The sequence below is a fragment of the Microtus oregoni genome, unplaced genomic scaffold (assembly GCF_018167655.1).
Source record: "Microtus oregoni isolate MIOR12 unplaced genomic scaffold, Mior012 000059F_ref0000304, whole genome shotgun sequence".
Classification (NCBI taxonomy): Eukaryota; Metazoa; Chordata; class Mammalia; order Rodentia; family Cricetidae; genus Microtus; species Microtus oregoni.
Genome location: NW_024543835.1, coordinates 4,722,481 through 4,736,267, shown reverse-complemented (window position 1 = coordinate 4,736,267; position 13,787 = coordinate 4,722,481). Strand labels below are relative to the sequence as shown.

Here is a 13,787-nt window from a genome sequence, read left to right as displayed (position 1 = left end):
CGATCTTAAAGATATATGGAGTTATGTTATTGTTAGCAAATGTTTTCCTTTATAAGGAACCAGTGTGGAGCAGAGGGGGTTTTACATTGTCTATAACTAAAGTATTTCTTCAATCAAATACAAATATACTATGCATGTGAAAAATACAAGAAAGTTTGCTTTCACTATACTTAGCACTCTCCTGCCTACAGCTACCATTTTCTTCTTCTATGGGAGAGTGCACTTGAGTGGCCCACATGCCTTCACAACTGTGCGCAGAGCATTTCCAGCATCATGTCATCCATGCTGACTGCGCCAATGATGGGTCTGAAAAAGAGTTCAGTGATGGCGTCAGTACTGATGAATCTCAGCAGGAAAAGGGCGCTATTCAGTTCAGCCGATCTGATCTGGTATTCTCTCTGCATCATCCTGATGTGCTCGGTGAGGATCTGCTGGGTTCTCCACTGAAGGCCCTGGATGTATTTCACGCACTGCAGGCCAGGCAGATCTGGAAGTAGAAAAATCACATGATTTCAAATAGCTCAATACAGAGATCTTACGTTTTTATTCAACATTAGATTTTTTTTGTCCCTTTCCAGTTAAAAAGGGCTCCAGCTTCTTGATTAAAAGTGCTTTCTGGGGGCAAGAATAACATGATAAAAACAGACCTAAGTTTTCAGAAACAACACTTCTAAGAATGAAAGAACATGCACTGATTTCTATTGAATGTGCAGTAGGTTTGAGCACATTTAGACAACACTGGTGGCGAGCCAACAAAAGTACACTTAGAATATAACTGAATGCATCACAGCTCCGGATCATGTTCTGTGAAAAGAGAAAGAAACTGATGTTATTTCAAGAGAAATATACCTATGAAAAATATACCAATTGATAATGATATGAAGTTTTGCCAGGTTGCAACTATTTTACCATTCCTTTCCACAATTATACCTACTTCCAGTCATGAGATTGTAACCCTCAAAACCACGAACTTCTGTGTTTTGTATTATTGGACTCCAAGGTGATGTTTACTTCAGAGGTTCATAATGAATTAAATGCTAAGGATTAATATTTTACTCACTAACCATGCTTTCCAAATTGGAAAAAAGTTTTAAAAATATGATTCTAATTCATGTTCCAAAGGGTTCTTTTGGAGAAAAGTACTGACAGAAAAGTCTTTTTAGAAGTATCTTCTTAGTGGTATTAAAAGGTTCAAAGATAGACATAAAAGCATCACAGAGTGTAAGATGATTTGAAAGTAACTTTGAAACAGATTTAGTTAAATGATGATATAATTTTCCTTCCTTTTTCTACAAAATTTAAAAAATTCAAATTAAAACATGATGCTTTAAAAATCAAAACCATGACAGAAAAGAAACATTCCTATTATAGACACATATCAAATCATAAAAAGGAACACAATAAACACTTATCTAGATTACAATTCTAACTAAAACAATCCACGTATTAACATCCTCCTTTCGGTTCTGTCCTGAAACTCAAGCTTTAATCTCTATCTGATTGTGTTTATATCCCACTGACAAAGCTTCTCTAGGTCTACTTCCAGTTTGCCAAAGCTTCGTTTTGTGAAGGCACCCAGTCACATTTCACAGCACAGTCACTGGCCTTCTCCTTAAAGTGACAAGTTCTTTTTCTTTGCATTAAAAAAAAAATCTTTTCAGGGTACAAACAAAGAGGGTTCCTTATGGCATTCTCATTTGTACTGTTTTGTTTGGCCCTTCTTTCCAACTCCTCTTCACATCTTCCTGCCCCACCCTGGTACCTGTACCCTTCTACCCACACAAAACTTCCCTTCAGTGGAGATAGATAAAACTGCTGGACTCCACAGTTTACATAGCACCTTAGCCTTTACTTAGCTCCTTATGTTAAAACCTAGTTACATGTTCATATATAATTTAAAACCTTGTGTATCTTTGTTATATGTAAAGTTTTAAACATAAAAACAAGGGGATACAGAAAGGTAATAAGGAAAGAGGCCCCATGTTCTATAGACGTCACACCTTGCACAAATGTGGGTGCATTATTATTATTTAAAAACATACAGTTTGGCGGGATACACTCCTATTGGGAGAGGACTCAAAAATAGAGGAAGAATGTGAGTGAGGAGAGAGGGAAGGAAGGAGGGAGGAGAAGGGAGGAAGGTGGGAGGAGGGAGGAGTGTGCGTTAAGGGGAGGCAAAGGCTATGAAACAGGGTCAAGGAAAGTGGGAAACTCCTGGAAATACCAACTTCTGAAAGCTAAGACCTTGGTCTCCACTTTGAATCTCAATAGAGCAGGATTAACAATTGCTGTAAAGAGGGAGAAAACTGTTTCTCATGTGGTCTCAAAAAAATCACCTGAGCGCCTGGCGGTGGTGGTACACGCCTTTAATCCCAGCACTTGGGAGGCAGAGGCAGGCGGATCTCTGTGAGTTCGAGACCAGCCTGGTCTACAAGAGCTAGTTCCAGGACAGGCTCCAAAACCACAGAGAAACCCTGTCTCGAAAAAAAAAAAAAAAAAAAAAAAAAACCACCTGAGCTACTTGTGTTTTGCAGACTTGCAGAATCTGGGCGGGCTGAACTACTAACTAACTCCTGAAGGGGAGGAACTTAGAAAGACTTATCACCCCCCCTCCATCCCCCCCCCTGCACACAACACAAACTCTTCTTAAAGGCACATTTGGAAAACAGGAATGTAAGCAGAGCATGTGTGAAATGAGCAAAAATGATTTGTTGTTTTTAAAAGTTATGTTACTGAACTTCACGGGCAGCTAAAGAGGGAAGAGAGAGCCATGTCCCACGAAGGCAGAAACTTGTGTAGCAGCAGATAATAAAACTAGAGGGGGGGGGGCAAGTAAAAAGCTTACTCCTCACCCAATCCACTTAGTACGGAGTTTCTGCTCACCCACTTGGCAGGGTATTCAGGATGTGTCCGTCAGCTTCGCATCAGGAGGCGTCACGTGGGCTCCAACACGCCTATAGCCGCTGAAAATTCCTAAGTGTCTGTGTGTAGGGATGGTGCTTTTCTGACCTGGAGAGACAGTGCACAAGGCTTACCTGGGTTAAAGAGTACGGTCCCCTTCAGATAGGCGTACTCCTTGGTATCGATGTTCAGACTCCAGCACTTGATAAAGAAGCTCTTTATGGCTTGGATTGCAGCAGCTGAGGGCAGGTGCACAGCCTCCGCGGATGGCTGCTCTGTGGTCAGGGTATCTGCAGGCTCTGCGCCCTCGGCCTCCTGCTGCCTGGTAGTGAGCATCTTCTGCAGCACGCTGGGCTCAGAGATCTCCATCATCTCGAAGTGCAGGTGATCTTGGGCCAACTCAAGCATGAGTAGGGGCGCCCAACAGCTCCGTACCAGCACCAGCTGCTGATCCAGGGGCAAGATCTGGAAGCAGGGCAGGTACTTGACGAAGCGCAGCGTCTTCAACAGGCCAGCTGATGCTGCCTCGCACACCACCTGTGGATTTTTGAGTGCCAACGGACGCTGCACGCCAGACGAGGCATCCCACAAGGGGGCCCTAGGCTGCTCTTCCAGATCGGCGGGCATTTGATCCGCGTTCTCGGGTGTGCCAGAGGCAATGCCGCTCTGCTGGGGCTGCTCTTCACCGCACACGTAGCTGCGGTACAGGACCGCCAAGGCCTGTGCTCTCTGCAGCCCCTCAGGGCCATGCACACTCTGCGTACAGTAGGACAGCTGCCACCACTCGCCTCCACAACGTGACTCGGGAGCTTCCGGAGCCACGTGCGTCTGCTTGGCGCTAGTGAGCAAGCTGTACAAGATGCTGCCCTGTCTTGGGTGCTCCTCTCCGCAGAAGCAACAGCGATACAGGAGTGAGGGGGCCCGGCCAGCCGGCGGCCCCTCTCTGCCCACCAGGGGCTCGGCGCTGCCGCAGGCGCAACCCCAGCACGGAGCTCCGAATCGCGCTCTGGGCGCCTCGGTCACTGCATTTGACTGCTTGGCGCTGGTGAGCATAGAGTAGAGGATGCTGCCCTGGCGCGGGTGGTTCTCCCCGCAAAAGCAGCAGCGGTACAGGAGGGGCATGGCTTGCCCGCCGGGCAGTCCCTCCCCACCCACGACGGACTGAGAGCCGCAGGCGCAACCCCAGCACTGAGCCCCCAAGCGCACCTTGGGCTCTTCCGGAGCTGCCTGCTTCTGCTTTGCACTCATCAGTAGATTGTAGAGGATGCTGCCCTGCCACGGGTGGTCCTCACCCGCCATGGCCAGAGGCTCCTGCTGCCCGTTCTGCCCAGTGGCTGCCGCCTGGGACTTATTTATACTGAGCGCGCACGCAAGCGCGTCCGCCTCCTCCGCCTGGACAAGGGCGCAGAGTGGGGGGGGTGCGCCTTTGCGCTTGCACGTGTGCGCTCCTGACCTCAGAAGTTCAAAGGGGCAAACACTCCTTAGAAGCTGGAAATCCAAGGGGAACATCTCAGCGCTGGAGCTCGTGGACCCTCCCTTCCTTCTTCACTCTATCCTTTTTTTCCCCTACCTAGAGAAGAGTAGTGAACCTGGGGCAGCGAGTTAGGGCTCTGTTCCAACTCTTGCCTTTGGACATCTAATCTATTTCCTTTTTTGGGGGAAGAAGTGCTTAAACAGGAAAACGGTCCATTTCTATGGCATCTTTATAAACTTTTATGGAGCGATCACAATTTGTATAACTTGCATTTTGTAAAACGTTTGGAAGGTGAGCTCTCGTTTACTAAGACCTTGAAAAGCGTAGACCCTAGACTAGTAGCGTCAGCATCATACACAGAGGCTGAAATGCTTTCTCTTCAGCCCCAGCCAAACTACCTGCACGTGAGTTTTAATGAAATCCATCCCCAGAATGCACATATGCACTTTAAATGTGAAAATTATTGGTGGAAGCAGTCAATAACAAATGTTCAATTTAATTCAATTAATCACCGATTCTGTCCTGGATGCTTGGGTCAAGGAGCTGGGGGCAGGGGTTGCGAACAGTATGCACTTGTAGCTGAATCGTGAGAACATAACAATCGCAGGGTTGTTACTGTGGGAACTTCTCATTCTTTTGTAGAAGCAGAAAGCTGATTACTGTCCATTTCAAACCTTCCTAAGATACTAATGACAAAAACAAGATTCAGAAAGCCCGAATGCTGGGCATTTTTCTGGGAGCCTCCTTTCTTTAGTTTCACATGAGAATAGGGGATTCTCTTTATTCAGCCGTCTGGCTTTGTGTAACTTGCCAATTCTTATACCCACAAGCCCCCCAACTTTAAGAGCACCAGCCTTTGGCGTTACTGAACAGGAAAGGGGATTAGAACACAGCAATTGGTATGGGACCTCTCTCTCTGGTTTCCATTCTCCCTCTTCCTCTTCTGTTCCCTCCCCGTTCAGTTCTGTGGGGCCATGAAAACATAAGAAAATTGAGGGCACCCTCAGTTTTCCCTGTTGTCGTCTTGACAATTTCATACATGTGCAAACTTTACTGTGATCATATTCGCCCCTATTACCATCACTTAATCACCTTCTCCTGCTGATTTTCTTCTCCTCTTCATCCCAATTCATGTCCCCCTACTTCCTTGTTTTTTATTATTTATCTATTTATTTATTTATTTTTATCTTGTTTAATGTGGATCTTGTATAGGTAGCCATAACTGCTATGTGTTCAAGATGGCAATGATTTTGTTTTGTACAAAAGAAAGAGTTTCGTAACATTCTTCTCTTATAGTCTTTTTGCCATAGCTTATGTAATACACCCTATGTCTTGGAGGCTTGATATGGATGTCACATTTAGGGCAGAGTACTCAACAGTTAATTTGTTTTCTACCTTTGATAGGTCCTATGTTACAGAGGTTTAATTTCTTGCCCCGTCATCTAATGAACTCCATTTAAATCCTGGTTTTGTTATTTTGTAGTTCCATGGCCTTAGGGAACATACTTCTTATTGTTGCTATAAAAAAGTTACCACCAATGTAGTGGTGAACAGCAACACAAATAACATAAATCTATCATATGACAGTTTGAGGAACCAGAAATCCAAAGTCAGTTTTACTAGACTAAAATGGCAGCACCATCCATTTCTGGTGGTTCAAAGGAAGAATCTATTGCTTTGCCTCCTCAGGCTTCTGCCTGCATTCCTTGGCTCTTGGACACATCAGTCCCTCTTCTGTCTCCATATTAACCTCTGATTTTTTTATGAATGTTTGCGATTGTGTTAAATCCACCTACAAAATCCAGAAGGATATTGCCATCTTAAAATCCTAAACTTAATTACATCTACAAAACCTCTTTCACTCCATAAATAAATTCACAGCTTCTTATGACTAGGGCCTGCACACCTATGGGGGGCCCATTGTTCAACCTACCATAGGAAAGTTCCTCAGCACCTTACATGTAAAAAGTAGACAGTAGTATATAGGATATAGTTCTTATATATGAGTTCGTTTGTTTAAAATAGTTAGAAGACTATTAAACATGGTAAGTCTCAGTTTTAGGACAGCAGGGGATACATTATGGAACAAGAAGTAATACTGAAAAGCACTATCATAACGCTGTCTCTCTTGCTGAAGCTCCTCATTCTCCATTCAAGCATTTGTCCCCACTTATCCTCTATATCCCCATTTCCAGATTCAAACTACTCAGGGGTATAGCACAAGTAATAAAAACCCAGGGACAGAAACTGGGCTTCAACCTGAGGGTCAAAAAAGCAAAACAGTCAGCCACTGGCTCTTACCTCTACCTCAGTCTGAAATGGCGATCCTGAGATCCTCCAGGAGTCTCAGAATGAGGCTGAGACTGAGAACTGTCTCCTCCTGTTTTATATTCCTTTCTAGGGCTGGGATTAAAGGCATGCACCACTTGGATTAAAGGCATGCACTGCCCAGTTTCTATGGCAAACTAGTGTGGTTCCTGGGATTAAAGGTGTGTGTTACACTGTCTGGTGTGAAAGACTGGCCAGTGGGGCTGTTTTACTCCCTGATCTTCAGGCAGACTTTATTTATTAAAATACAAATGAAATATCACTACACCTGGGTTGTGAGATCTACAAGAAGAATTCATATTGACAATGTTAACTCATTGCCCATTCCATTATTGTCATTTTGAATATTCAAGCTCCTGCATTAATTATACTTGATATTGCTGCTTAACAATCTTTTTTCTTAACCCCCAAGCAGCCTAGCTAAAACACAGGCTACCCAAGTCTTTCACCTTAATGTCAAAATGCTAGTTATAATTTTTTTCCAGACAAAGATTCTCTGTCTAACTTCCTCAGTTGTCTTGGATCTCACTCTGTAGACCAGGCTGGTCTCAAACTCAGAGAGATCCACTTGCCTCTGCCTCCCAAGTGCTGGGATTAAAAGTGTGCACCACCACCACCTGGCACTAGTTATAATTTTATTTTCTTCTTAGCCTCTGATGATCTGTTTCCTTAGTTAAACAATGCTTAGCAATTGTCTCTCCCAATCCATATCAAAGATGCTTGCATACAAGGAATCTGTCACTCCGTACCTACCAATTAGTTTAATGTTCTACATACAGTAGATCCTCAAAAATGTGCTTGTTGGGCAACTTTAACTTTGGAAAGAAAGAACATCGTAATCTGACAACATAAAGGCAGCCTGTTCCTACACAGTCGCTGTGTTGCTGACTCTTTAGGGAAGAAGCAGACTTTGTTAGATTCATAGCTCCTAGTACAAATGTTGTTACAATCCGTACAGCAAAGCAAAAAGAGAACTGAGTTAGCAGTTAAAAATTAGGACTCCTCTGTTCTCAAGATATAATGGGCTCTCAAAGTGTTCTTTGATTATTATTATTAAGAGATGTGAATTATACGGAGTCATGGCCTTCCTGAGACAATTTTATTAATGCACTTAATATATTTTATCATGCCCACTCCCTATATTACACTCATTTGCTGTCCTTTTTCTCAGTTTCATACAAGAAAGAAAATGTGGCAATCATCATGGCTTATTCTGTCTGACATGTTCATTTTCCTTCCATTCTTTTTTTCTGCAAACAGTATGATTTCATTTTTCTTTATTTCTGAATCAACTGCGCTGTTCATGTGTGCTACACTGTCTTTATTCATTCATCCAGTGATGGACACTGACACTGGTACCATAAGCGTTATTTTTACGAGTGTCATGGTAAGCATGGGTATATGTATCTCTGTTTCCCACTGAATTTGATTCCTTTGGGATATACGCCTAGTAGTGACAGAGCTTAATTATTTGGAAATTCTATTTTTAGGTTTTTTTTTTGCAGAACCTCCATACTGATTCCCATAGGGGTTGAATTACTTGTCACTACCACCAACCCTTATAGGTTAGGTTTCTCCTGTAATTTTGCTGGCATTTGCTGTTTTCTTTCATCATAAGAAACATTATTACTAAATGAAAGAGAGCTCCAGGGTAGATTTAACTTGCATTGTCCTGATGTCTAAGGACATGGAACTTTTTTCACATATATTTATTGTGTTTCTTTTGAAAACTGTCTGGTTGGAGCATTTTTCATTAATTAATTGGATTATTTGGAGCTTGGGTATGTAAAATTTTTAATTCTTTATATAGTTTAGATATTGAGCCATTGCCAAATACATAATTCAATTCAATGAATCACCCTTAGGTTAGCTTTTTCTGTCATGAAATGTGGACAAATTTCTATAAATCAATATTTGATGTGGGATTCTCCTCTGTCTCTGCCTACTTTGTTAAGCCTTTAAAAGACTTTTATATCTTCTTCTCACTCTGGTGATTTATAGAAACGTTTGCTGCCCCTTTGTTAAGTACAAATGGGAATATAGTAATCTAAATGTATATTCGTTTGCATCTGATGTTCTGCCATTTAGCAGAGTAGTACGTAAAATAAAACATTACAAGCTATTTTTTTCCTGTTTATTTTGTTCTGAAACAGAATCTGATATATCTCAGGCTGGCCTCAATCTGCTGTGTACTCAGGAATGACCTTGAACTTCTGATTCTCCTGCCTCTGCCTTTTGAATATTTGTATTATAGGCATGCATGACTACAATAGGTTTGAGCAGGGCAGGGGACTGATCTCAGGGGCCTCAGGAATGCTAGGCAAGTTGTCTAACAATTAAGTTACAGTCCTGGCTGTGAAGTAATTGTAATATGTGCACCTTAACTGAATGCCTTTCAAGGATTTCATTAAGAATATTTTATTTTATTTACTATGTTTTAAAATAGCCTAGAAACTTAAACCCATTTTGTCTTACTTTAATTATAGATAACTCTTACGTATTTGGTGCATTTGAGTCTGGATTTTACGTTAGTGTATGTGACTGGAACTTGAGAGAAAGGTTAATTTGTAATGTGCTCATTGTTCCTGTTCTTTCTCAGTAGCTGAGTCTTCTAGTTTTTTCACATTTTCCCTTGAAGTGGTGATCTGATCTTCTATTTACAACTCTGAAGGACTTTCTGAGCTCTTTGGATTGACTGTTTCTAAAGAGAGATTGCCTGTTTGTCCTTCAGAAGTATTCATCCTTGGAAATGTCAGGAGAAAACTGACTTCATATTTCCACTTTCCATTTTTTTTTCGAACAAATGGCCCTTGGGAAGCAAAATCATCCAAATACACCAGTGTGTTTTGCTAGCCTGCTGGGCACTACAGGATTAGCAAAGACATAACCTTCTAAGGGAGACACAGAATTTCTCATTTGATTTGTTCCATAGTCTCAGGCCACTATGATAGTAAGACAAAAGGACACTTATCAAATTAACCTGTCATATGCTGAGTCTGTCCCTAACTGCAATTCAGATAAAACCTATATTACCTTCTAGATGAGCTATCAAAAAAGTAATCAACCATCTTAAGGGTTGATTCCAGTTGCTGAGTTGAAATTAGAACTTTCCTAATCACTGTGATCCTGAAATATTCTAAAAGCAACTTTCTGTTTATTGTTGCTCTCAGTGATTGAGGGAGCCATTATGAGGCTAGTAAGAAACCTGGCTCTAGAGAAATTCCCAGGAATTCACAAGGATGACCCCAGGTAAGACCCTAAGCAATAGAGGAGAGGGGGCCTGAGCTGGCCTTGCCCTGTAGTCAGACTGATGAGTATCTTAAATGTCACCATAGAACCTTCATCCAGAAACTGATGGAAACAGAAGCAGAGACCTGCATCCGAGCACTGGACTGATTTCCCAAAGTCCAGTTAAAGAGTGGGAGGAGTGAGAATATGAGCAATGAGGTCAAGACCATGATGGGTTCACCCACTGACACAGTCTACCTGAGCTAATGGGAGCTCACCAACTCCAGTGGGACTGAGAAGGAAGGAACAAGCAAACTAGCCCCTCTGAAATGTGGTTGACAGTTGCATGGCTGGGGCAGACTGAGGAGCTACTGACAGTGGCACCAGGATTTATCCCTAGTGCTTGTACTGGTGTTTGGGGGAACCTACTCTTTTTGGAGGGATACCTTGTTTAGCCTAGATATTGTAGGGAAGGCCTTGGACCTTCCCCCTAGAGCAATGTGCCTTACCCTTTCTGAGGAGTGGATGGCGGGAGTGGGAACTTGGATTGGTATGTATAATGAAAAGAGATAGTTTGTTTTCTTTTTCAAATGAATGAACAAATAAATAAATAAATAAAAGCAAATTTCTTAATCAACCACCAAATGTAACATTCGTCAAACTGATTTACTTTTTACTAAATCTACTGATTTTTTAAATCCATATTCATGCCAGATGTTGGTAAAAGTATCTATTTGGTGAACTTGACCAACTTACAGTTTTGAAAATGATTGTCTCATTGACTTGGCTGTTTGCAAGGAGACCAATTCAACTGATAGGACAAAGTTAGAAAATGGTTACTCCATTGACATCCAGGGTTTCTGATAGCAATTTTAGTGACAGACTTCTGTCCTATATGAGGCTGTAATTCCTAGGAAATTTTGTTTTCCCCTCTGGCTTTTCTTAGCAACTTATTCTTCACAATCATCACATCTACGCTGCCGGTGAAAAGGCATATTGAAAGCACATATAACTCGAGAATGCAACAACGAGCGAGGAATTTCTTCCATAGTTACTTCTCCTTTACTTTCATTAAGTTGCTCAGCCTTTATGCCTTTCACCTGATTGTGTGGTTTTTAACAATTAGGTCAGTCCTTCAGTGTGTTGAATACTGATTGCCTGTCTTAACAAAATCAGCTTTTAGTTTAACTCTCAGTACTGTGAGGGCAAACACATTTTATTTGCTTGCTGAGAAGATACAAAATAATGTTATATATCTTTAAGAAACATTAGCAGTACCTCAGAAATGTGAATTGTTAGAGCTAGATGGTGAGGTAAGTCAGTAGCATTAGGTTTTCTGAAATTATGTTTCCCAATTATACCAAATTTGTGCATTGAAAAGGCTCTATACGTTTACATTACAAATGTGCTGAACAGTAAGAGATCCCTGCAGTCCATGTAAGTCATTCAGGCCTCGTGTCAACAATCTCATTATTTTCTTTGAGTAAACAACAGCAAACAGAAATGAAAAAAAAATTCACCAGATACAATTCATTTTTTTTTTTTGCAGCAAAGCAAATTATGGGTAATGAAGAGAACTAGAAATTTCACTTCCAAGCTGATATTTTTGCCATGATGAATAGTTGGGTTTTAAAAAGAAAGGAAGAGCCAAAACTAATTCTAAATACCCCCAAACAAACTGACTCAGCTCAAGGTCTCAGAAACAAGTTATGAGATGAGGACTTCCCTGAGAGATGATTTCCGGAACAATAATGAAGGTATAGGAAATATGAAATTGGAACCACGGAAACACCAGAATGATAGTGTGTTACCATGGCCACTATTAAAGGAACCAAAGGAGTTTCTATTGGTATTCCAAGAGATGTATAACAGAATGCTTTCCAGAATTATCCACCACAAAGAACACTGAATTAGCAATAAGTTTCTATTCCATTAGGTTAAACGTCCTCTTCAACTATGAATTTATAGTGGTACAAAATAAGTCAGTATGAAGTAAGTCACAGTGGCATGAGGGGGGCTAGTTAACCACCTGCACTATAATCAGAGGTCTAAAACAGAAGAAACTAGGGAAGGGATGAGAGGCATGCCAGGGGAAATTTGTGGCCTATCATCCAGAACTGGTTGCCAGGAGATGACTCCAAGTAGATAGGGCACAGTTGATTCAAGTAATACAATAAGCACATCGGCACGCCTCTGCTGAGCTTGTTCAGTTTTGAAAACCACGTTGCCATTATACTCTAAGATATTCAGGTTTTTAAGGAAGTGGGGCTTGAGGGGAGAAAGCAGGCAAGAACATTTACCCGTAACTGGATAATCATTTCCCCTAACTAACTCTTTTCCTTTCTCAACCCTCCTCCTCCAGATGATGAAAAAGACAATTTACAAACAACATAATAGTCATTTCCCGAACCAGCTCCAACTTTGAAATATTCAGAGTTGAGGAATTTCTCAGTACCTTGGGTCTATGTACACATTTCTGAGATGAAACTTTGCACAAACCTCCTCTAGACTTGGTTACACAGATTCTGTGCTAAAATGTGATCTGGGGAGCCGGGCAGTAGGGGCTCATGCCTTTAATCTCAGCACTCGGAAGGCAGAAGCGGGCAGATCTCTGTGAGTTTGAGGCCAGCATGGTCTACAAGAGCTAGTTCCAGGACAGGCTTCAAAGCTACAGAGAGAAACCATGTCTCAAAAAACCAAAAAACATAAAAAAAAAGCCAAAATCAACCACAAAAAACACCAAAAATCAAACAAAAAAAGTGATGCACGAACCCTAATACCTCATTTTAATGTGAGTTATCCTTGACTTATGCTCCCATAAAAGTATAGCCCTTACCATACTAAAGAACCTGACTTCTTCTTTCCAACTCTATCACTTGCTTTTTATGCCCTTGTTATCTGATCTCCTTGACAGTCCTCAAATTATAGCCTTCCACATCACTTGACTTCTTCTTACTGCCATCAGGTCTTACATATGCTCTTCCTGAGCCCCTAGTCAGAAATGCCACTTCTGAACTCTTTATCCATACTGCCTGATTCCATCCGCAGTTTTCTTGGCTGCTATTACTGAGCATACTTCTTCATTGAATTCTTTTTTGATTAGTGGACTTTACTGCAAGAATATTCATCCTATGAAAACAGGGACTGAAGCACTCTGTTCCATTTCTAGAACGAAGAGCAGGTCTTAGAGTATGGAACACGATGGATAATATGGCCTGATTATTCTCCCTGTTTTCTGTGCATGGCCGAATTAATGGAATTTCTTTCCATTCTCTTGTTGGCTGAGCAAATCCTTGTTATTCTATGGGCAATTCCATAGTTACTCACCTAAACAATTATCAAGCACCCACACCTGCTCTTCCTCTGTGTCTGCCCTCTCTTCTCTATGAGCCTTGTTCAGTGCTCTGTAAGGTAGAAATTACCTTTCTCAAAACTGATTCAGTAGTTATTCAGCAATATTAGCATTTAATGTTAACATTCTACAAGTAGGAGAGAATGCAGGTGAATGAGAACTGAAATATTTTATAATAATTCTGCTAAGATTCCCAATCCTCGAAACACTACATTATATTCTGGTGTTTCTCTTGTATCTAGATTTTTTTTAATTTTTATTTATTTATTTATTTATTAAAGATTTCTGCCTCCTCCCCGCCACCGCCTCCCATTTTCCTCCCCCTCCCCCAATCAAGTCCCCCTCCTTCATCAGCTCGAAGAGCAATCAGGGTTCCCTGACATGTGGGAAGTCCAAGGACCACCCACCTCCATCCAGGTCTGTATCTAGATTTTTGTGCAAGAAGAAAGTAGCTTGTGTATTACTGGAATCTTTTAAGTCTGTAAATAAGCTTTAATTTAATAA

At 41.5% G+C, this 13,787-nt stretch overlaps 1 protein-coding gene across 1 annotated transcript; it reads right to left on the bottom strand.

Annotated features, from left to right (window-relative positions):
* Window positions 1–242: 242 nt before the first annotated feature.
* On the bottom strand, window positions 243–4,200 carry LOC121438961 (nuclear receptor subfamily 0 group B member 1-like). The gene is made up of 2 exons (XM_041639466.1): window positions 3,036–4,200; window positions 243–487 (listed from the first exon to the last, which is right to left on the bottom strand). Exons 1-2 carry the CDS (start codon window positions 4,198–4,200, stop codon window positions 243–245), a joined length of 1,410 nt encoding a protein of 469 aa, XP_041495400.1.
* Window positions 4,201–13,787: the final 9,587 nt, after the last annotated feature.